Genomic DNA, 25,851 nt, shown 5'->3' with positions numbered 1-25,851 from the left:
CATCAAAATTCTGTGCTCTACAGAGTCATATCAAATTAATGCTCACTACTCACAGGTACATTTTTTTCCAAAGACATATTCTTTTAAATGCATTATTAACCCAAAAGTTTGGCTCTACTCTCAATTTTCCAACTTTTTTAAGTGAAAGCTCCTTAGTGAGAAAAAGTTGAGATCTCATATATACAGAGACCCTGAGACCCTGTAACTTTGGGCAGAAAAGCTATTCTTTCATCTAGATATGAAAGTAGTTTAGTGGGGCGCCTGAGTGGCTCAGTCAGTTAGGCTCCTGTTTGGGCTCAGGTCTTGATCTTGGGTCCCTGGGATGGAGCCGAGCATGGGGTTCTCTCCTAAGCAGGGAGTCTGCTTCTGCCTCTGCCCTACACCACTCATGTTTGTGCTGTCTGTCTCTCTCTCTCTCTCTCTCTCTGAAATAAATAAATAAAATCTTTAAAAAAAAAAAAAAGAAAGGAAAAATAGATTAGTCATTTAAATTTTCCCAGCATACTGCCTGTTCCTATTTTCTTTTCTTTTTAATAAAGATTTTTATTTATTTATTTGACAGACAGAGATAACAAGTAGGCAGAGAGGCAGGCAGAGAGAGGAGGAAGCAGGCTCCCCCCGGAGCAGAGAGCCCAATGTACTCTGGGATCATGACCTGAGCCAAAGGCAGAGGCTTTAACCCACTGAGCCACCCAGGCACCCCTCCTAACTATTTTCTATCACAATTTCTTAGTTTAATCTTAGTTTTTTCCATCTCAACAGTAAAAGTAAGGGCTCATGATTAAATCTGATGTTCTTCATGTTCTTAGACACTAAACAAATTTGGTTGATGAAAATAATTCACCAAATGCTATCCCAAGTATATACAGAGATTTTAAATTATGCTATACACCTTCACAAAGGGTAGCATTTTGTTTTTGTTTTTTTAAAGATTTTATTTATTTATTTGACAGACAGAGATCACAAGTAGGCAGAGAGGCAGGCAGAGAGAGAGAGGGAAGCAGGCTCCCTACTGAGCAGAGAGCCCGATGCGGGACTTGATCCCAGGACCCTGAGATCATGACCTGAGCCAAAGGCAGTGGCTTAACCCACTGAGCCACCCAGGTGCCCAAGGGTAGCATTTTTAAAAATCAAACTGAATTAGAATAAAAACAACAAGTTAACAGAGGACATTTTTACATTAAAATAGTAGATAATTTTTAGTTTTCTGTTTACAAAAAATTTCTAATTATCATACTTTCAATTAATAAGCATTAAATCCTAAATAAAATTTTAAAATGCAGTTCTCCAAATGGACATATGGCCCAACTATATTTATGAGGCACAATTTCTAATAAATCAGCATTAGTCCTTATGACAGTTCCCAAATCTAATTTTCATATAGTTCCTTTCCTATAGTTTTATATTTCTAAAACCTATTTAGTGGGTTTAATCATAAATATGTTGGAGGGTGTACCTAATGACAGTACCAAATTTTAACTGAGGTTCTTATAGTAGTTTTGGTACCTCTATGTAAAAATTAACTTGCACTTTCTGAATCAATACTTCTCAATCTTACAAATGGCTGTAAAAAGAAGTAATAAAATAGAATGCCAAAAGTGCCTTAATGATAGGTGGAATGTCTAAACGGTCTTTTAACAAAAAACTACTAATCAAGGCAGTTGTATAGAGAAGATGCAGAAATATTAAGGTTTGTGTATAAGAAAAAATTACTGGGTTAAGCCTCTGCCTTCAGCTCAGGTCATGATCTCAGGGTCCTGGAATCGATTCCCACATCAGGCTCTCTGTTCGGCAGGGATCCTGCTTCCTCCTCTCTCTCTCTCTGCTTGCCTCTCTGCCTACTTGTGATCTCCCTCTGTCAAATAAACAAAATCTTTAAAAAAAAAAAAATTGCTAATGACTATTTTAATAATAATTTAAGTAAGAAGTCTCTTATCCCCATAATTTTGTTTAATTTCATAATTATCATAAATATCATAATTATCATAGTTTAGATAACTAAAACTAATCTAAGTCAGCAGGTTACATGGTCTTTCTTCAAACTTTCCTCTCAAGAAAAACAGCTCTTATCCAATTTGGGGGACGACAAGTCCTTAGACCTATGTTTTCCAATAAAGGAGCCAGTAGACACCTGTGGCCTTTGAGCACTTGAAATAAGGTTAGTACAACTGAGAAATTGAATTTTAAATTAAATTGAATTTTAAATTTTATTTAATTTTAATTACTTTATTAAATTTAAATTTTAATGTATTCAACTCAGTTACCAGAACTTTTTTTTTTTTTAATATTTTATTTATTTATTTGACAGACAGGGATCACAAGTAGGCAGAGAGACAGGCAGAGAGAGGGGGGGAAGCAGGGTCCCCGCTGAGCAGAGAGCCCAATGTGGGGCTCGATCCCAGGACCCTGGGATCATGACCCGAGCCAAAGGCAGAGGCTTTAACCCGCTGAGCCACCCAGGCGCCCCCAGTTACCAGAACTTTTAATTATGTTTGAAAAAACTTGGATTTGTATTCTTAAACTAAAAATTTACTAAATCTAAATATAGACCAAGTATTTCCAATGAAGAAATATCAGAGTTAAAAGAATACAAAAGAACAAAAATACTCAATGAATTTTATACTGATTATATTAATATTAAAATATTCTGATATACTGGGTTACATAAAATTTTTCATTATGAAAACTCATTTAACTGTCCTTTTACTTTTTTAAATATAGCCACTAAAAGTACTGAGTAACATAAGTGGCTTACATTATATTTCTATTAGACAGTACTGCTTTAGACAACCTATATAAAATCAAAACTTTTTTTTTTAGTATATGTGCTGCCGAAGCGAGCACTAAAATCAAAACTTTAAAGTCAGCTTCCTTAACGTGTAATTTACATGCAATAAAATGCAGTCTTTTACGAGTATAGGTCTATAAATTTTGACAAATGTATGCAGTCATGTAACAACCAAGCACAATTAGGACATGAAATATTTTCATCACCCCAAGAAGTTCCTTCACGCTCCTCTGTAATCAACTCACAACTCCTGCCTCCAAACCCTGACAACTCTGTCTTCTGCCCCTATAGCTTTGCCAATTCTAGAATGACATATGAATGGAATAATAGAGCATGTAGACTTTTGAATCTGATAAAATCAAATTTTAAATACTACAGTACTCTCACGGCACTAAAGGATGATTATCATTCTGGTATTTCCTTGCATTATGAACATTTTGCCACGTCCTAGTTTTCATTATTCTGCATCTAAAACTGAGCTTTCCTCCTTGTCACTATTCCCGTGATTTATTTATACCACTAGACTACAACTGACCAAATTATATTATAGTCATTTACATGCAGGTCCTACCTCACTAGACCGTAGTAAGTTAGAAGCCTGATGTCTAGACCAACTATGCTTTCCATAGGGTTAACTGCCTAATGAAATTAATAGTGCAAATAAGAAGATATTTGTTAAAAAAAAAACAAACTGAGATTGTATTATAAAAAAAGGAAAAGAAAAAAAAAGAATTGAGTCATGAAGAAGTTTATCCTCTAGACTGGATGTCTACTTTCACTGAGGTCTCGAAAAAGGATATTAGGCTCTGGAGGATCCAAGAACGACAACGCCAGCTAACCAGGTGCAAATGCTAGTGGAGATTTAACTTAAACCAATATTTTTACCCAGATTGCTATTGATTTTGTCAGGGCTTGCTAACAACGTTGAATAAATTTGGAGCAGTCTGCCTAGCACTATTTTTCTCATAAACTCTGTTACTTCTGGTACATGATTTTACAGAACATAAAAGTTTTTCAGGAACTGCATTACAGCAGGAACATTATAGAAGGAACACCAGTACCACGTGAAGGTAAAGACAACAAATCCTAAGGCTCTATCTGAAAAGTCAGATATTTGTAATCATTAATTTTCATATATATATATGAAGCATAACAAATCTGTTTTAAGTAAATAAATGAAATAGTAACTTTAAATCTTTCAAACACTTACTGAAGTCTCCAGTAAGAAAAACTCCTTCTGCTCCTGGGGCCCATTCTTTGCAGTATAAACCACCATCAGCACATCTGTGGACACCGAAGGATTCATAACCTCTGGAAAATTTATCAATACCACCTTCATTCTCTCCGATGTTGTTCAAGGTCTCATTAAACCGCTTATACCTTTGAAAAAGTGCAAAAGAAGGAAGTTAGAAAATAAAATCGTCTTCCAGGAAAGCTACTGTAATTAAGTCAATGCTTTATTTACTCTTCTCCAGAAAAAGAAAAGAAAAAAGATATTAAAGAGGAATAATGGGAATAATTTCACATATAAGGTAGCAGTTACCTCACAGGATAAAATAATTCCTATCTCAAACTGAACCAATCTAATATTTTTTTGGTAATTTCATGCATTTTGGTGTAAGAGAGAAAATACGATTGTTCTATATTCTATGAAATTTTAAAAATCAGCATTATAGCAACTTCTATGTCAAAATAGTATGATGAAGGAGGATCCCTACGTTGTCTCTCTTCCAACCCCTAAGAAAGTAAAAGAAAAATAGTCAAAAGCCAGCAAGATAAATAAAATTACCTTACAACAGGGTTTGGAACACTTTTCCTGTTAAAGGGTAGATGGTAAATTGGTCTGTTTCACAAATACTCAGCTATTTCTCAAAAGCATGAAAACTGCTGCAGACAACATGTAAATGAATGGGTATGGCTAATGCCAATAACATATCATTTACAAAACAGTTACTGGCCAAATTTGGCCTATGGGCTGTAGTTTGCCTAGTTCTGCCCTTTAGCAAAGCAACTAAGCATGGGAAAAAAAATGTGCTACATCATGTCAAACTATAAAAGCTAGTGGCCACGAGAAGAAACCAAAGATTCCTTCCTAAGGAGGACCAAGAGTAACACAAGGTTGTTTCTCAACCTCACCCAGATCTGGAGTCCATACAGCCAATCAATAAAATAAAATAAAAATGCTACTAATGTCACTAATACCAACAGCTGTAGGGAGAAGCAAGGACAAAACCGGTAAAACTGAAGTGAGGCAGGTGGTAGGTGCTTTCTGTCAAAAGTGAAGGTTCCAGAACAATGAACTGAGCAATGCTAATACATGCTTCCTTACACTTCCCCAGATCCTGAGGGGTGAACAATAAAAGTCCCAGAAAGATGACATGAATCCAAGTAGGGGATATATAAGGAATATCCAAAATGTGAGAAGCTGACTAATAAAGAACATTCCCACTAAGCCGAACAGAAAACAAATCTTTCCAAAGATTTGGAAATTCTTACAAATATTTCACATTTTATTTCAACTTACTTAAAAATGAACTCAATAGGGTTGCCTGGGTGGCTCAGTCCGTTAAGCATCTACCTCAGGCTCAGGTCATGATCCCAGACTCCTGAGATCGAGTCCCCGGGACAAGCTTCCTGCTCAGGGGGAATCTGCTTCTCCCTTTCACTCTGCCATTACCCCCTACTCATGCATGCTCTCTCTGTCAAATAAATAAATAAAATATTTTTTTAAAAAGATTTTATTTATTTATTTGACAGAGAGAGACACAGCAAGAAAGGGAACACAAGCAGGGGGAGTGGGAGAGGAATAAGCAGGCACCCCGCAGAACAGGGAGACTGATGTGGGGCTCGATCCCAGGACTCTTGGGATCATGACCCGAGCCTAAGGCAGACAGTTAACCAACTGAGCCACCCGGGCACCCCTAAATAAATAAAATCTTAAAAAATATGAGCTCAGTAAAAGTAAGAGGTGAGAGATTACACAACAAAACAATAGAATGAGAGGTAAAATGAGACCCCTAAATCTAAAAAAAGCAAGAGGAGGAACAAAATATATCACTGGAAAATAATAAAATAGAATTGGCAAGAAACAAATACACATATGGTAAAATAGCAAATTATTAAACAAATGAATAATTGGAAATTTATGTAATAGAGAAGAAAAAGACTAAGAAATAGACTATATTAAGGAAGCTAAGAGGTACGTAAAATTGACAAAAATGATCTAAAATAAGGATAGCTGCTGACTCTGAAGATCCAAACCAAATAAAATGGATATAAAAAATATAAAACTGGAAAATCTTCTCTCAGAATTAAATCTGAATATTTGGGGTTCCTGGGTAGCTTAGTCGGTTAAACATTCAGCTCAGGTCATGATTTCCCCATCCTGGAATCTAGCCCATGTAGGGCACCATGCTCAGTGGGGAGTCTGCCCCACACCCCAGTTCATACTCACTCTCTCTCTAATAAATAAGATCTTGAAGGAAAAAAAAAAAAAGAATTAAATCTGCATATTAAAAAAGAGCACGCTATGTTTTAAGAAAAATTTGGAAAACAAACATAAACATGCACATGGGCAACACCTCCCAATTTAGGCTACTAAAATTAAAAGGATCAAGAAAGAACTCTTTAGAAAACAGGTCATAAAAAAGCAGTAAGAGGAAGGTTTTTGTTTTTGTTTTGTTTGTTCCAAAGGAACATAACACTAAAGATCAAAAGATAAAGCCAAGCCCACACATTTCTGAGAAGGAAAAGTGATGATCTAACAGTATTTTATTTTTTTTAAAGATTTTATTTATTTATTTGACAGATAGAGATCACAAGTAGGCAGAGAGGCAGGCAGAGAGGGGGAAGCAGGCTCCCGGCTGAGCAGAGAGACGGATGCGGGGCTGATCCCTGGACCCCAAGATCATGATCTGAGCCGAGGCAGAGACTTTAACCCACTGAGTCACCCAGGTGCCCCTAACGGTATTTTATAAGGCAATTTCCTACTCAAACCTAAAGAATTCTTTAAATATTGTCAAATTAAAAAATAAATTTAAGTTTATGACACTAATGAACTATGGTTGAAGGGGAAAAAAAACAAAACTAGATGATTAAAAGATTAAAAACGCATACACAGAGGAATTAACAGTCATGGGAGCAGTGTTGCTGAACCCTGATCTTTAAATATAGAACCATGGCTAGACAATGGTGAAAATGTAGGAATGTGATAACAAAAAACAACCTCAATGGATGAAGTAAGTTTTATTGTAAAAGAAATTACATGAGTGAAAGGAAAATGGAAGAAAATACAGTAGTCATTCCCATTGTAAAAGAATTAACTGATCACTGACTAAAATTTAAGATTGTCATCATTATACTTTTTAATTATTTTATTCAAGTATAATTAAGATATAGTGTTATATTAGCTTAAGGTATATGATATAATCATTCAACAATTGTATGCATTACTCAGTGCCCATCATGGTAGGTGTACTGTTAAATCCCTTCAATTATCTTACCACTGCCCCACCAACCTTCTCTCTGGCAACCACCAGTTTTTCTCTCTATTTAAGAGTCTGTTTTTTTGTTTGTCTCTTTTTTTCTTTGATCATTTGTTTTATTTCTTAAATTCCCCATAGGATGGAAATCATACAGCATTTGTGTTTCCCTGACTGACTTATTTCATTTAGCATTCTAAGTCCATCCACATTGTTGCAAATGGCAAGATCACATTCTTTTTTATAGCTGAGTAATATTCCATCATGTATGTGTGTGTATGACATATGTACATATACACACAAATACACACACACACACACATACACGTTCATACATATACCACTTCTGTATCCTCTGTATCCATTCAACTATCAATGGACATTTGGGTTGGTTCCGTATCTTGACTATTGTAAGTAAAGCTGCAATAAATATGGGGATACATATATCTTTTTGAATTAATGTTTTCATTTCCTTTGGGTAAATGGCCCATAGTACAATTACTGGATTATACAATAATTCTATTTTTAATTTTTGGGGGAGTCTCCATACTGTTTTCCACAGTGGCTATACCAGCTTGCATTCCCACCAACAGTGCATGAGTTGTCTAAGTTCTTCATATATTTGGTTATTATGAACCCCTTATCAGATACATCATTTGAAATTATCTTCTCCCACTCAGGAGGGCTGCCTTGTTGTTTTGTTGACGACTTCTCTTGTTGTGCAAAAGGTTTTTATTCTGGGGTACTCCCAATACTTTAATTATGCCTTTGTTACCCTGCCTGAGAGGCCATATCTAGAAAAATATTTCTGTGGACCATGTCAAAAAAATTACTGCCTATGTTTTCTTCCAGAAAGGTAATGGTTTTAGGTCTCACATTTAAGTCTTTAATCCATTTTAAGTTTATTTTTGTATATGGTGTAAGAAAGTAGTCCAATTTCATTCTTTTGCATATAGCTGTCTAGTTTTCCCAATGCCAGTTGTTGAAGAGACAATCTTTTTCCCACTATATATTCTTGTCTTCCTTGTTGTAGATTAATTGACCATAAAAGTGGAGATTGATTTCTTGGCTCTGTATTGTTCCATGAATCTGCATCTAATTTTGTGTCAGTACCATACTATTTTGATTACTACAGCTTTGTAGTGATTGTGATACCTCCAGGTTTGTTTTCCTTTTTCAAGATTGGTTTGGCTATTTGGGGTCTTTTGTGGTTTATACAAATTTTAGCATTATTTGCTCTAGTTCTGTGAAAAACATTGTTGGTATTTTGATAGGGATTACATTAAATCTGTAAATTGCTTTGGATAATATGGACATTTTAACAATACTGGTTCTCCAATCCATCATATGGAACAGCTTTCCATTTCTTTGTGTCATCTTCAATTTCTTTCATCAATGTTTTATGGTTTTCAGAGTACAGTTTTTACCCTCCTTGCTTAAGTTATTCCCGGGTGTTTTATTTTTTTTTTGGTGCAACCATAAATGGTTTAATCCTTTTGTTGATGTTGGACATGCGCTGCAGAAAACAACATTTTTTAGTGTAAAGGAAGATGTATATAAATTTCAGACATTTCTTTCATTTCATTTCAGTTTCTTTGTTTCAAATAAATTGAAGCTAAATTTAACACATATTTTTCTCAAGTTTCATTATATTATTTCTATCTATCAAGACATTTCTCTATTCTCCTACCTATATGAAAGCATATAAAACATCAGGAATAATGTTCCCCAAATATTAGTGACAATTTTTTTCATGAGGTTTCTTTTTACTTTTTCCCTTGCATTGCTCCAATCATTTGTAACAAATAAGTACCATTTAAATAAAAATAAATTTTTTCTGAAACTACATAATTTTTACATCATTACAACATCTACATAATCCTATACAATATCCTATAGGAATTTTATTAGGTATGTAAAACTATGTTTGTAAAATTTGGGGAATTGAAATTATTTGAAACAGATTCATGGAATAAAATTGAATCCCCAAAAGAGTCTTGAGCATATGTAGAAATTAAGTATCTGATGAAAGAGCATTTTCAGTCAGTAAAGAAAGGATCTCTCATCTAATAAAATATAGAAACTTGTAAGTTAATTATCAAAAAATGGACCCCTAAAACAAAATAACATCAAGAGAGATCACAGTTATAGACATTAAATTAAAAATAAATAAAGGGGCACCTGGGTGACTCAGTCAGTTAAGTGTCCGAGTCTTGATTTTTGCTCAGGTCATGATCTCAGGGTTATGAGACTGAGCCCTGCATCAGGCTCCATGCTCAGCGGGGAATCTGCTTGAGATTCTCTCTCCCCTCTCTCTCTGCCCCTCCCCTGTATATCTATACACTCTCTCTCTCTCAAATAAATAAATCTTTAAAAAATAAATAAATAAAACCAATAGTTCACAAAAAAACCACAAATGTCAAAAAACATATAAAAAGATGTTCAAATTCATATGTAACTAAAGAAGTATAAATCCTTTCTACCTAAAAGAAAAAAAAAATCAGTAAACATAATAGTCTGTGTGAACACAGCTTAGGCAGAGAAAAAGATATTCTCAAGACTATTTGGTATGATATAAACTAGAGAAAAATTTGGCAACACCTATGAAAATTTCAAAATCATTAAGTAATTCCATTTTTAGATATTTATGCTTTGGATATGTAGAACAAGGAAGCAACAACATCTCTGGTGTACAGTGATAATCATTATCATTATGGGACCATTTAGACACCGAGCCATGGAAAATAACCTACCTACCAGATCAGCAATTGGGAGATTAGTTGAATAAACTGTGGAATATCCAAACAATAAATTACACAAGAGTCATTAAGAAGAATGAGGTAGAGAGAAAGAGACTGATACACAAAGATACTCAAAATGGATTACTTTTAGAGAAAGAAGTTATAGAATATTCTGCAAAGTAGTTATTTGGATAAAGAAAATATAGATATGGCTATGAATGGCATGCACATCCACTTTCACAGGGCCTCTTCCTCAGCTCCAAGGGTGGGGCTCCATGGCCTGAGGTAGGCAGGGCCCTAAGGCTTCTTAACACCACCACACCACAGTTACCACATTTGCTTCAGTGACACATATGTGTGTGAATGTCAGTGACACATCTCAATATGCCACATAATCAGATCAATGGAGGGAAGTGGCCTATAGGAGTGGTAGGTGTGGGTGGACTATTTCATATATGACCCCCTTTTGTATTGTTAATTGAAGTATATTTGACACAATGTTACATTCGTTGCAGGTGTACAACTTCGTCACTAGACAGATCTAAGTTTACTATGTATTTGTTTACTATGCTATCTGTGCTTAACTGTAAATGTAGCTATCATCTGTCACCATAAAAGGCTATTGCAATACAATTGACTATACTGTTGATGCTGTATTTTTTATTCCCATGGCTTATTCATTCCCTAACTGGAAGCCTATACTTCTCACTCCTCTTCACCCATTTGACCATCCTACTACCCCACTCTCCTTTGGCAGCCACCTGTTTGTTCTCTATATTTTTTTATCTATTTCCGCCTTTTTTTTTTTAAGATTTTATTTATTTATTTGACAGAGAGAGAGATCACAAGTAGGCAGAACAGCAGGCAGAGAGAGAGGAGGAAGCAGGCTCCCCGCCAAGCAGAGAGCCCGATGCGGGGCTCAATCCCGAGACCCTGAGATCACGACCTGAGCCGAAGGCAGAGGCTCAACCCACTGAGCCACCCAGGCACCCCTATCTATTTCTGCTTTTTATTTGTTCATTTATTTTTTAGATTTCACATATAAATGAAATCATATGGTATTTGTCTTTCTCTGACTTTTATCACTTAGCTATACCCTCTAGGTCTATGCATGTTGTCACAAATGGCAAGATCTGATCTTATCATTCTTTTTCATGACTGTGTAATACTCCAGTCTGTATGTATGTGTATACACACCACTTTTTCCTTATTTATTTATCTATTGATGGACAATTAGGATGCTTCCACACCTTAGCTATTATAAATAACACAGCAGTAAACACAGGGTGTATACCTTTTTTTGAATCAATCTTTTTGTTTTCTTTGCATAAATATCCAATGGTGGATATCTGAATTGAATATTTGAATACAATTATTGAATTGTATGGTATCTCTATTTTTAATTTTTTCAGGAGACTCCATGCTGTTTTCCACAGTGGCTGCACCAATTTACATTCCCACCAACAGTATACAAGGCTTCCTTTTTCTCTACATCCTTGTCAACACTTGTTATCTGTCTTTTTGACACTAGCCATTCTGACAAGTGTAAGATGATATCTCATGGTTTTGATTTGCATTTCCCTGATGATTAGTGATGTGGAGCATGTTTTCATAGTCTGTTGGCTATCTGTATGTCTTCTTTAGAAAAATGTCTATTTGGGTCCCCTGACCATTTTTAATCAGATTATTTGAGGGTTTTTGATGTTGGGTTGCCCCTCTGTATTATATATATACCCAAAACATACAAACACACACATGTACACATGTGCATGCACATACATCCATAGTTTTATAAATATAAAAATTATAGTTGATCCATGATCTGAAACAAATAAGCTTTTAACAAAATGGCATGACTCCAGTCTCAATGACAGCCCTAACTCCAGGGGACAGAAACTGAACCACCCACAGAAACCAGATAGGTATTGCATATATGAGGACCTGTCCCACATCAAAAACACAAAAGTGTGAGCCTGATGAGAAAAGAAGTTGGCCTTAGAGTACAGAAAACAATGCAGAAAGGAACCCTGGTGAGAGGGAAAAATACAAACCCCACTGAAAAACAAAAGCTTCTATTTAATAGCTATAGCCCATTGTTACCAAGTGTGATTTGCCAGATCAAATAGCTAATTAAGAACCCCCTCCCCCCCCCAAAAAAAATCCAAGATTTTTTCTAAGAACTCTTCCTGATTTAAATAGTTACTGTTTGAAAATGTTTCAAAAATCTTTAAAATACTGACCTGGACCAAGGAAAAAAAAAAAAAAAAGTCTGCAGATATAATGAGATATTCATATGCAAACCCTCTCATATTCTCAAAGTCCTATGAGAAAATGTGTTTTTTGGCTTTTGTTTTGTTTTTACTTCTTGCAAATATCATTCAGCTGTAATTCTTGGGTGTATGAAAACTCTAACCCATATTAAACAACCTAGTGACAACATTCCATAAAATTATCAAATAGTAAGGAACAATCAATAAAATTAATTTGGACTTAGGGTGAAAAGAATACAAACACATGCATACATAATGCAAGGAAAAGTACTGATTTTAAAAAGATACAATTCTGGGATGTTAAACCAAGTGCGGTAATAATGTTATTGTTAAAGTGAGCCTAATGTCTTAAAAACACACTTCAGATTTAAGGTTTAAGTTTTAAAAAAAAATCATTCATAAGAACTTTCATGAAATATGTACAAATGTCCCATTTACTAAAATTTCAACAGAAACAGGATTACAGCATTATATTATTTAACTAAATATCTTGACTTCCCTCAAGGTCAGCCTTATAGCTTCTGATACAGAAATACACATTCCACTTTGAAATCACTGTGGCTCAAAAAAGAAAATGCCTGAGGATACAGCAAGCTCATCATGCCTGTGCCCTCTCCTACTACAGTCATCTCTCTTAATATTTTGCTATGAATTTATAGGATATTTTAAAACTAGGTCAAATTCTTAGTAACTAAAGAACATAAAATGAAGTTAGTATAGCAATAGCATTTTGTACAGATATAAAATGCTATAAATACCATCAGATTTGATCTCTACATTGATGTTTTTAATCCTTTTTACAAAGGAAGAAACAGAGCCACAGATAAATATGTTAAGTTGTCCAAGGTCAAGAAGGTAAGGAGCAATAGATAAAGCATCATGCATCACAAAAGGTATATTTCAAGTGAATCAAGAGACAAAAATCTCAAATTAAATGTCACATTTTCTTTTAAAGAAAGTCCTTAAAGTTTCATTCATAAAGCTACTAAGCTATTAATTAAGAGAATCAGCTTAGTCTTTAGAAATAAAGTTCAGGTTATATCCTACTGTGTTACATATTATATGTGACTTTGAACAAGTCGCTTAACCTCCCTTTTGCTTAATTTCTTCCCCTGTTAAGTGGGAGAAACATTATAGGTTCTAAGGAATCAATGAAATCACACTGGGAGCCATCCCCACAGTAGCCAGCAAGTGCTCCGTAATTGTTGGCTGCACTTTTCTCCACTTCAGTGAGTGGCAATGCTGTAGGATACTTTTTAATTTATCTTTTTTTATTTATAGCACTTATTTAGATTTAATATATATGTTAATTATTAGCAAACATTAGGGTTTTTCCCCTCAAATTCCAAAAGTGTTTAAGAATCTTTACAATTTTTTTTTTTGCTGTGGTAGAATTACAATAAAGGCATGCTAACTCATAGCGCATACTAAGTACTTCATATTGACTTGAATGCATGGATTATGGAAAGTCTGGGGAAAAATTAAATAGACTGGATTGACCGGGGCAGGGGGGATAGTTATTTTACAGAGGTAGCAAGAGATAAATTTGGGGGAGGGGGGGAAACAACCTGAAATTTTTGCTCTCCTGGGAGGTAATTCATCCTAGATCAGTACTGAATTTCTGATTTCAAGCAGAGTTGTGAACATAGGGAGATAAGTCAAGAGAGATAGATCATACCTTATCTGGAAATGTCTAGGATATAGAATCCTTTCTCAAGTGTTTCTGAGTGGTCCTAAAACCTAAGGGACCCATGGGGGGAATTCCTTCCCTGCCAGCTTAATTTCAAGATTTTATATTGTCATTTGCTTCCTCGTGGAGACTTGAATTAGAGGCAAGAAAAACCCAGAAGTAAAAGCTCAACAGGAATTCTTAAGAGCTAAAAAATGGGGAAATAAGGTTAAAAGAGGGGGGTATGGGATTTTTGAAAGAAAAAAAAGTAGCTTTTTAAATCAGCCTTTAAAAAGACTTCAAGGTTTCTCAAAGAAACTTTCTTCTCAGGTGAAAACTATCCAGGATATGCATAATTATCCATGCATTAAAATGTCAAATGAAGATTTAGGCATTTGAGACTTTAAAGTGAACAGTTTATGTCTTTTAATTAAGGATAAGTATTCTACAACAACAAAAACTGCAATATATTTATTACAGAATAAAATATTTATTGTGTGCTAATAATTCAGTTACATAAAATAAAATCCTTTCCTTTAGAAGTTCATTAGTCCAGTGGAAGAGTGTTCATCTCATGACAGGAGAGGGCTGGGATAAGCAAGCATTAATTGGGGAGTAAACAGAAGGATCTACTGGGAGGAGAAGAGGTTAGAGAAGGCTTTAGGGAGTAGTTGGCATTTATGCTATCTCTTGAAGGATAAGCAGTATATTTTGAAAGCTAGAGAAAGGACAGAGAAGGACAATATGTATGTAAAAACCATGAGGTTCTTGTTGACATAATAACTAGCTTTGTGTAGCCAGAGCAAGAGAATGGGTAGGTATCTACAAGCCAACCAGGATGGAAAAGACAGTTTTCAGCTAAAAATAAAAACCCTAAAGACTTTAAAAGGGAGATAATGGATATGATCAAAGACGAGTTTTAAAGGGAGCAATTTGAACAATGAATTTTGGTAGGCAGAGTCCATAGGTTAATGAAATCTTTATTAAAATTGAACATAATGATAAAAAATAAATTAAATTAATTAAATTAAAGAGACTCAATACTAAAAGCACGGCGATTTGTAGACTCTACTGTTATACAAGATTGATGAGAAGAATTTTAAAATTGGTATCATACTACATGTGGTTTCTTATTTTTGAATGTTGTTCCTTATTTTTAAATGTTTAAATGTCACTAATAAACAAACATATAAATATCCAAGCTTCCATTTAAAATTTCAGTCACTCTTCTAATCTCTATCCATTCTAGTGTATTCTCAACTTCATCTACCAGGAAACACCAGAGATGGGGACTATTTAAGTAAAGGTGATAACAAGGAGTGGTAAAATCCACCCATTTATTCCGTATGTATTAGTGAACATCTACAATGTATCTAGTGCTCTGCCCATCACTGCAAACAGAGATGAAAGACATTACAAAGTGGCTTTAAGACAATGTTTGTAATTTCTTGACGATAGTAAAGCAAAAACGCAAAGCATTACATAAGGCATTGGTAAAGGCTTCTACCAGAAAACAGAAGTAGCTAAAATATAAATTCCACAGACAGGGAAAATTATCTGTTTTGCATACCGAGAGAACCAAACACCTAAAGTATTAACACATATTAACTACTCAATGAAAATCTTTTAGTGGCCACTTACCATGTTCACATTGTAGCTAAACAATGGTGATACAATAGTTAGATTTAGGCTTAAGGTTAGAACTATCAGGTTGGGATTTGAATCCCAATCCTACCTCTTACCAGCTATAACTAAGACCAAAATTCCTAATCTAAAAATAGTAACAGAACCTACTTCATAAGGTTGCTTTGATAATCAAATGATAATATACCTAAAAATGCTCAGCGTGATAACTTTGCATGAAATAAATAAACACCATTAGGACAATAAAAGTATTAAAAATGATTGCTGCATTTGAGATCAACATAAAAAAATCAAGAGCCTTTTAAAATGTAAGAGAGTTACAATGCAGTATGACTGTCCCACACTCCCTGATTCACTCAGTCCCACTGGCCCTCCAGGCTTCGTGTACTCCTTTGACTGGACTTAACGGAGGTTGTGGCTTACAGGCAACTACCAGTGGACATCAGATCCTACAACATGGATGTGTGGAGGAATAAAGGCATAAAGGCTCCATGGGACAAATCTTGACCAGTAAGATACAGAAAATGGGAAGGAATCCTCGGAGAAATTCTTCCCCCTGCCTTCTGAAGGTCCTGTGTGACAAAACAACCAGTTTTGTGAGGAAATACATGATCTCACATAAGAAGCCAATTCATTAACTTGGTGCTATATCAAGATCAAACATATGGAACCACAAAAATGAATAGCAAACTGGGGGATGTGATGACCCAATAAAGACATCGATGGCTGCCAGGGGCCAAAACATCCTCCTCAGCAGTCGGTGCTATTCAAGATAAATGCAAACCATTCTGTGCTTTAGAATGGATCAAAAGTGAGTGGAAGGCAATTAATCCCCATCATCTCATTTCTATTCAAACATAGCATTGTGCAGGGATGTGGTTTTTATTCATGTAGTTTGTCTCATTATTACAATCCTTACCAATGCCTTTGTTCATGAGAATTGGGACTTGATGTTAATTAAAATATTTATTTCACATATGGAATTAGCCTAAGACTAAATGGTATGGACCACTTATACATGCCAGGCATGCTGGCACACCAGAAAGACAAGAGTTTAGAAATAGAAGATTGGGTTCAATTGCTAGGCCCATTAGCAAACTGCCCTTAGGTTTTTTACTTAGTGATCTTAGAGTTTCAGCATGCCCATTAATAAAGCAGAAAGATAATACCATTGATGTCAGGGTTGTACTTACATACGGTTCACCTTTGAACAACAAGGGTTTGAACTGTACAGGTCTACGTATACTGTTTTTTTCCCCCTAAATATAGTATAGTACTATATTTTCTCTTCTTTATGATTTTCTTCATAATGTTTATTTCACTAGCTTACTTTATTGTAAGAATATAGTACATAATACATACAATATGCAAGATACATGTTAGTAGACTGTTTATATTACTGGTAAGGCTTTCAGTCAACTGTAGGTATTAGTAGTTATATTTTAGAACATCAAAAGTTAGGGGCACGTGGGTAGCTCAGTCATTGGGCATCTGCCTTCAGCTCGGGTCACGATCCCAGGGTCCTATGATAGAGCTCCGCATCAGGATCCCTGCTCGGTGGGGAGCCTGCTTCTCCCTCTCCCACTCCCCTGCTTGTGTTCCCTTTCTCTCTGTGTCTCTTTCAAATAAATAAAGAAAATCTTAAAAGAAAAAAAAAAAGTTATAGTTATAAGCTGGTTTTTGACTGTGAAGGGGCTTGGTGCCTCTAACCCCTGCATTGTTCAAGGATCAACTGTATAAATAATTGATTTATAAATTTATTAAAAAGAAATTATTTTATGGCATATCTCATATTTTTTAAGAAAAAAGAAATTAAGGGATTTTTAACTAGAAAAAGAAATCAATGAAACTTTGAAAAAATGAAATACTCTTATCATGCTAATAATACTACTACAGTGAAATCTAAATGTTAATTCAATTATAAGCAAGCATTAAGTGCATGATTAATTTTAACCTTTTTTTTTTTTAGATTTATTTATTTATTTGACAGATAGAGATCACAAGTAGGCAGAGAGGCAGGCAGAGAGAGTGAGAGGGAAGCAGGCTCCCTTCAGAGCAGAGAGCCTGACGTGGGACTCGATCCAGGACCCTGAGATCATGACCTGAGCCGAAGGCAGCGGCTTAAACTACTGAGCCACCCAGGTGCCCCGATTAATTTTAACCTTTTAAAAAACATTATTCATTTTGTAACATATCTAATACACAATCAAATGCAGGCTAATACAATAAATACATCCTCATATTACATTTAAGAACAAACAGTTGATCTCTTATTTTCTAATGTTACAGAATAAAATCTATTTAATTAAGTTTTACTCTTACTTGACCTAAAGTTAAGTGTAATTTGACTACTTTGAGTTTCAAATTAATGAAACAGATGTAGAAATTATGGTTATATAGAAATCATTAAATCTTCCTTTTTAGGGAGGAGAAGAATGAGGTCATTTCAAAACTGTTAAAAATTAACTTTTAAAAGTTTGTTGCTACAATTTAAAAGTGTCCTGAAAGTAAATAGTGGTTGTTATTTATTTAATATGCTTTCCTAATTCTGGTTCTGGGCCATAGAGGCGAAGGGTTGGGGGCAAGTTATTGCTGAGATTCTCCCAGTTCTAAATGCTACAAAACCAAAAACATGAATTGTTCTTAATTAATGAAAAACTAGAAATCTGCTGCTTAGTGATATTACTTTGTTTTATACAACTCCCTTTTTATTTTAATAATAAGGTACTTATCTCTAGAATCCTACCTTTAGGATAATGGAAATGATATTTAATAACACAACTTAAAGAACCTACAATATAGCCATTAACATAAACATATTTTGCTTCTTAACAGATTAATTAATTAGAATAAATTAACAAAATGTAGCTAGAAATTAATTTTAATCACTGGGCCTTGTCTCTTGGTTGCAAACAAATTAATAATATATTGCCCTTGCATTTTACCAAGGTATGATTAATGGTCAATATTAAAATTTCTGGGGTCTTCTGGCAATGTGAAAACCTGACTGCCTAACTAGAAAAAATATCATGTGAATGTAATAAATCAGAATTACTGAAGGTAAGCCCTGTGAGATGGCCCATCTGGTCAGGCTTGGAAGTGTCAAGTATTGTCCCAAGCACTTTGAGCAGCCAGCCTCTTTATCAGACACTCTCTTTCCAGTCACGCTCCTGTTCACGTCTTTGCTACATGCTCTGCTGATTACCTTGGAAAAGGGCAATGCTGTAACTGTTCAACTGACCTTTCAGTTTATTTTCTCTCGTGTAATATGAAACATGAGCTAACACAGTCTTAGTCTACTGATTTCTAAGAAGAAATCTAACTTAATGTTTCAACAGCTCTTGGCTGAAATAACACTCTGTTCTGTGCTCAGGTTTCTCTTTTTGGAAAAATTACATGGCAAAGTCCACAGGTTTGGGTTAGAGAGGGACTTCTGGTGATGACGGAGACTACAATCTATACAATAAGCTATGCTCTGAGAACATGTGCCAACTAGTCTGCTGGGAAGCAATCCCAATCTTCCAAATCACCACCAGAATCTTCTTAATGTGACTCACTGTATCAAAAGATTAAAATCAATGATGGTTATGTCTTTTCATCTCTTAATATGAATATCACTGTTACTCAAACACTGTCAAAAATTCTTTACTTACTGGGGCACCTGGGTGGTTCAGTGGGTTAAAGCCTCTGCCTTCAGCTCAGGTCATGATCCTAGGATCCTGGGATCAATCCTGGCATCAGGCTCTCTGCTCAGCAGGGAGCCTGCCTCCCTCTCTCTCTCTACCTGCCTCTGCCTACTTGTGATCTCTGTCTATCAAATAAATAAATAAAATCTTAAAAAAAAAATTCTTTACTTACTAAAACAGAGACAGAGGTTAAGAAGTCAAAAGACACAAATTCTAGACCAAGTCTAGGGCATTAGCCAGGTGAATGTAAGACACCACCCAAAGCTTTAGCTTCCTCTGATAACACTGAAGAAGCTGAAACAAAAAGTCCCATCCAGGTCTAAGAACCTGTAATCCATACTCTGATTCAAATTTGGGTCCTAATTCCAACCAGAAAGGAAAAAAAAAAATGCACTTTAATGCAAAGGTTATTTTGGAAGTCTCCCACATATACCAAAAAGGGTCTATTTTACCATGCACAAGTGATATAATTTTAAATGTATATATTTCTTTAAAAAATGCAGCATATAAACCATCTATGTAATGTAAAATACAGAGCAAATAAAACAAGAAAAACAGTCAATAGTAAAAAATTATAATAAATTATAAGTATCACAAATCATAAATGATAATGACTAACCTCATGGAGTATTATTTACTACATTCTAGGCACTATTAAGTAGTAACTTATTTAAACCCTCACAATAACCCAGTGTGAAGTGTACTACTGTCATTCTCATGAGGCAGATAAAGAAACAAGAGGTTAAATAATTTTGCCAATATCACAAAGCTATTAAGTGGGTGAAGGAGGAATACAAATCCAAGATTTTGTTTTCAGAGTATCTGAGCTTAACCATTAGCCATAATACTACCCAATACATTTTGTAGTTTACAGTTTCCAAGCTGATCGGGACTTTGTACTAAATTTAAATTTTTTGTTGCTTAATATTTGCTAAATAATTTTAATAAGCTAAACTTCTGAAGGAAAAAAAAAGCTCTTTTGTTATAAGTAAGAGTGATAAAAATGGTCAAAAAATAAAATCATCAGAAAACTCACTGAAAAAAATAAAACTTGTCATATTTACACTGACTAAATAAATCCCCAAAGCTTTTTTTATTTTTTTAAAGCCTCTTTCCAAAAAAGAGCAGAAATTACATTGGTGCTAGATTCTAACTACCCAGAAAATTTTATTTGGGGAGTGGATGTATCTGTCACAATGAACCTGAATTAATTTACTGAGGCAAAACATGTAAACAGAAACTATTTATACCTCTGATATATGTTTCAAATTGGATGGTTATTATATCAATTGTAAGATAAAAACTACCAAGCACTATTTTTTTTTTTTTTACCTAGAAAATTACCAAAGCCTTTCAGAAAGCTAAAAATATTGGCACTTGGCAAATCAACAAACCCAATTACACTCCTGAATTTATTAAATATAGCCAGACAGCCAAGAACTTTATCCTTGTGAATGTTTTTAATATTAGAAACATGATAAATGAATCAATTTTCACTTTGACAATGGCATAGGACACACTCTCCTAATATATATCAAAGACTCTAAGGAGATATATATATCTCCAACAAAGAAATCCACATCTTTTGGACTAAATAGCCATGAAATATCAAAGGTCTATCAAATACCCTGACAGTTCTTTGCCTTTACTAAGGGAGACAAAGGTTTCAAAATTCTGTCAGCTACAAAACCAAAAGATCAAAGAGCTTTCATCGTCACTTCCAACATATCGGCAAGATCTCTTTTAAGTTAAAAAAAAAAATCCAAGTTCTTTCTGCCCATCTATCTATATATGTATATATAAATATATCATGTGTATCACACATGCTTATATATACACATATATATTATGCATATATATAATGTATATCATACACACACATTCACAAATTTCTTTTTTTTATATCCAATGACCTAAAACAGACTGAACAGAATAGGTCTGAAACCATGGTACAGTTTGGCAAGTAGGGTGATCTGCTGTATTGTTTACATGTCCCAGTTAATTATTTCTCCCAAATTGCATATTTTATTCTTTTAAATATTTTCAAATTGAGATTGAGATGAAATTATTTAAGTTTTATTGAGCTATGTTAACTCTGTAGGTTTTATAAAGAAGTATAGATACAAAAGAACATTTATAAATTTCACTTACCATACTATCAAGAGTCCCTGCACCAAATTAAACTACTATAACCAAGACCATAATGCTATAAAATGCTATAACCAGATCTGCAAAAAAAAAAAAAAAAAAAAAAAACCAACATTAAATTCCATTGAAGTGCAAGCAAATCTGTTTGCTAATGATGCCACCCTTAAGCTTAATTTGGTAGCTTATTCAACATCAGTAAAATGGAAACTTCAAATTCACCTAGGACTCTTTTTGTGGATGGGCCACTGTTTTCTTAATTTGGTGTTCCCAAAATGCTCTGGCCAGATCACATACTGGTACAATATAATTAATGTGGCCTACTCATAATCAAAACTATTGGAGTTGTGAACTCACATAGATTCCTCATTGTTCATGGGCCAACCATTCCCAAGACACGCTTTACAAACTGTCCCAATGGTATAATCATACAGTTGTAAAATTTCCCTGCTGACATTTTTCTCTACCAGATTATGGGTACCATAAAACTAAGAATCATCTTTGGGTTAATTTTACATCCTCAACATCTGGGAAGCATCCATAAAGGAACAGGGGGTGAACAAATGGCTCCCTCAGTATGTTTCACCACGGGGTTTTTACAATCACAATGTCTTAGTAGCCTGGGGAGATTTCAATAATAATTGTTAATTATTACTGAGCACTTACCATGGTAAGTACCTAGCATTGTGCTAAATTCTCTACAAACAATATTTCATTTAATTCTCTCAATTCTATGTGTTAGGAATTCTGTATTACACAAAATGAGGAAGAACTCAAGGATCAGAGACTAAGCAACTTGGCCAAGATAACTCAGCATGTTATTGTGAGAACAAGAATTTTTTTTTATGTTTTTAATTTTAGTTCCAGTGTGGTTAACATACAGTGTTACAGTGACTCAACAACTGATTGTATTACTCAGTGCTCATCATGGAAAGTGTTCTCTTTATTCCGAATCACCTACTTCACTCATCCTCCCACCCACCTCCCCTCTCTCTAACCATCAGCTTGCTCTCTCCAGTTGAGTCTGTTTCTTAGTTTCTCTTTTTCCTTTTCTTGTTTGTTTTGTTCCTTAACTTCCACAAATGAATGAAATCATATGGCATTTGTGTCAGAACCAGTATTTTAAAAGATTTATTTAATTGTATGTTAAAGTATCTGAAAAATAGTCATGACTGTAGGGACGCCTGGGTGGCTCAGTTGGTTAAGAGTCTGCCTTCAGCCCAGGTCATGATCCCAGGCTCCAGGTATCAAGTCCCATATCGGGGCTCCTTGCTCAGCAGGAAGTCTGCTTCTCCCCCTGCCTGCTGCTCCACCTGCTTGTGCACACACTCTCTCTCTCTCTCTCTGACAAATAAATAACTAAATCTTTTTAAAAAATAGTCATTATTATAATATGGTAGTCCTCCTTTATTCACAGTTCCACTGTCCACTGGTTTCAGTTAACTAATGTCAACCATGGTCCAGAATTAGATGATGCTCTGACTTCAGAAAGTCAGTAGTAGCTTAACATTATGTTACAGTGCCTTTGTCATTCACCTCACTTCATCTCATCATATAGGCATTTTATAGCATCATATCATACAAGAAGAAGGGTGAGTATGGTACAATAAATATTTTAAGAGACCAAATTCCCATGACTTTTATAAAAGTATAGTGTTATAATTGTTCTATTTTATCATTAACTATTGTTGTTAATCTCTTACTGTGCCTAACTGATAAATGAAACTTTGTCATGGGTATGTATGTATAGGAAAAAACATGGTATATATAGAGTTTGGTACTATCCTCAGTTTTAGGCATCCACTGGGGTTCTTGGAACATATCCCCAGCAGATAAGCGTGGACAACTGTAATTATGTATAACACTGGTTAATCTTTTGGCTTATACATTCAATTCAATTTCAAATTCTCTACCAGAATTTCCAAAGTTCTTATGGAATAATTTAGCCATTATGGTTAGTATTCCGACATAACATCGTCAATTTTTGAGCAACCCCCCCCCCCCAAGAAAATTACAAGTATGTGTAAGGGCCTATTTAGCCAGAGCGATTCCATCTCAGTTAAACGGATTTAGTTGTTTATGCAGTAAAACTTAAACTGACCCTGCCCCCCCTCCCAAAAGGAACTTACTTAGAACAAGTCAGGGAAATCAGTAAAATATAGTCCACCAGTCCCTTTTAACAGAGCCCAAATACAAGGGCGGGTCAGGTTAGGTGGAGATAACAGAGGATGAGTCAGGCCAGGTGGAGACATCCAATCACCATCTCCCTAAAGAATGTGGGCCCCGCCTTTTTGGCGCCAATTCTGACCAAGGTGATAGGCTAGTTCAAATAGCTACTATAGGACGAATTGTAATTCAATTGGCCACCTGTGTGTGCCCTAGCATGACTATGCAACTTTCTCTGTGTGTTACAATCTCACTGGCCCCTTGTATGTGGCCAGGTTCAACCACAAGGCCTTTGCTTGGTCTGCGAGGCTGGGAGGGGTCGCTCTCTCTGTAAGAGGAGGCGGTGACCTGTCGGTTTGATTCTCAATGCTTGGCACGAAATAAAGCTTTGCTTGACCTTCGCTTTGTATCAGTCTCGCTCCTTTGATCACCGATCCTAACAGTATGGTTTTATTGAAGATATGTGCTACGTCACACACAAAATAAAAGTTTTGAATCTGTATTTACTGACATAAAAAGATGTTCATAGTACACTGTTATGTAAAAAATAATAAAAGTTAGAAGATCTTTTGTAATATATAAAATAGTTTGCTAAATTATAAATGCATAGAAAAGTATCTCAAGATTATACATCAAGGGGCACCTGGGTGGCTCAGTGGTTTAAGCCTCTGCCTTCGGCTCAGGTCATGATCTCAGGGTCCTGGGATCCAGCCTCACATCAGGCTCTCTGCTCAGTGGGGAGCCTGTTTCTCCCTCTCTCTCTGCCTGCCTTTCTGCCTACTTGTGACCTCTCTCTCTGTCAAATAAATAAATAAAATATTTAAAAAAAGAGATTATACATCAAAATGTTAACCATGATCTCAAAATAATAAAGTTATGAATAACTTCACAGTATTACCATCTTTATTTTTTCTATTTTTTCTTACTATAAAAATGCAAAGACAACAGAATCTGAAGTAAAGTATGAAAGGACCTAAAATATAATTATGATTTTAAAGTCTATTACCTAAAAATAATTTAAAAGTTCTAAGGTAGAGCATATTTTTTTAATTGTCTAATTTAACAAAAGTTTGAAAGACTACTTGTTGAAAAGCAAAGACAACCAAATAATGAAAACTTACATCTCTTTAACTCTTCTACTATTCAAATCATTATAATAGCAGGCATAACTCTCCTAAGTCAATAATATGATCTGCTACCACAGATCACTCTGCTGAAACGGAACACACAAGGCCCTTTAAAGCCTTGAAGAGAATTGATTCTGCCTATACACATCTCCCCACCTCCTTTACCCACTCATTAATTCTCTTACTTTCAATCTCCAATACCTAATCAGGTACCTAACAACAGTAGGTGCTCCTGAAGAAAATATTTCTTGAGCTAAAAAGAACAAAAGAACGAAGTGTAGTGCCTGTCTTCAAGAAAATTCAGTTTGGAGGGCTCCCCAGTATTATTCACTTATGGCATCATTTCCTGAAGGATATAACCTACCACAACTTCCTGATAGTTCCTTACTCACTCACCAAATGTCAACCTCACCCCACAGCAGAAAACGACACACTTCCTCTCTAATAAATAAAATTAATGATTTTTAAAAGAATGTTGCAATATCAAGAGTGCCATGTTTAAATGAAAACTACCACCTGTAAAACAGTAGAATGAACCATTCAGTTTTTTCACCGTGTATTTTTTTCTTTAAAAACAGGGCAATACATCTTAAATTACTTCATGCTTGTTGCACAGACAGTTCCAGTGATAGATCTATTTTATTATTGTTTGCTTCAATACCTATTTCCCTCTTTTCTTCTTACTTCCAGCAACATTCTCAAAACCACGCTTACAAACAATAAATACGAAAAGCAGTGGCACTGAAGCATGACATACTCATTCTCTTCTAAGACTGGTTACCACCAGAGCACAAAAAGTCCAGCTCTGCACCCTCAAGAGTAACATTATTTCTATTTTAAAACCCCAGAGAAGATGGAGGCAGCCGTGTAATTATGTATCTGCAGCCACTCTCTCGGCCCTGCCTCCTGCTTTATAGACCATGTACAGGAGTATGAAAAGCATTAGTCATTCAGTCTCACAAATCAACTCCAAAATCAAAGCCTGAGCTTCAGTTGTGTGTTTGCTTGTTTTGCTTTCTTTGTTTTATTTCTCATCCCTGGAAAACACTAGGTTTCAAATTCCTTCCCACTACGTGGCTACTAGGATGAACACCTAAACAATAATTGCATCCCATCAAGAACCCGCCAGCTTAA

At 35.1% G+C, this 25,851-nt stretch overlaps 1 protein-coding gene across 1 annotated transcript in view; it reads right to left on the bottom strand.

Moving 5' to 3' along the window:
* The window catches only part of GBE1 (1,4-alpha-glucan branching enzyme 1), a 287,252-nt gene that overhangs the window by 218,545 nt on the left and 42,856 nt on the right, over positions 1-25,851 (bottom strand). The window contains exon 2 of the mRNA XM_046002591.1: positions 3,999-4,168. Within this exon, the coding sequence (XP_045858547.1) occupies positions 3,999-4,168 (170 nt within the window). The remainder of the gene's footprint in view (positions 1-3,998; positions 4,169-25,851) is intronic.

Source organism: Meles meles, chromosome 4 (assembly GCF_922984935.1).
Source record: "Meles meles chromosome 4, mMelMel3.1 paternal haplotype, whole genome shotgun sequence".
NCBI lineage: Eukaryota > Metazoa > Chordata > Mammalia > Carnivora > Mustelidae > Meles > Meles meles.
This window is presented reverse-complemented; position numbering and strand designations above follow the sequence as displayed.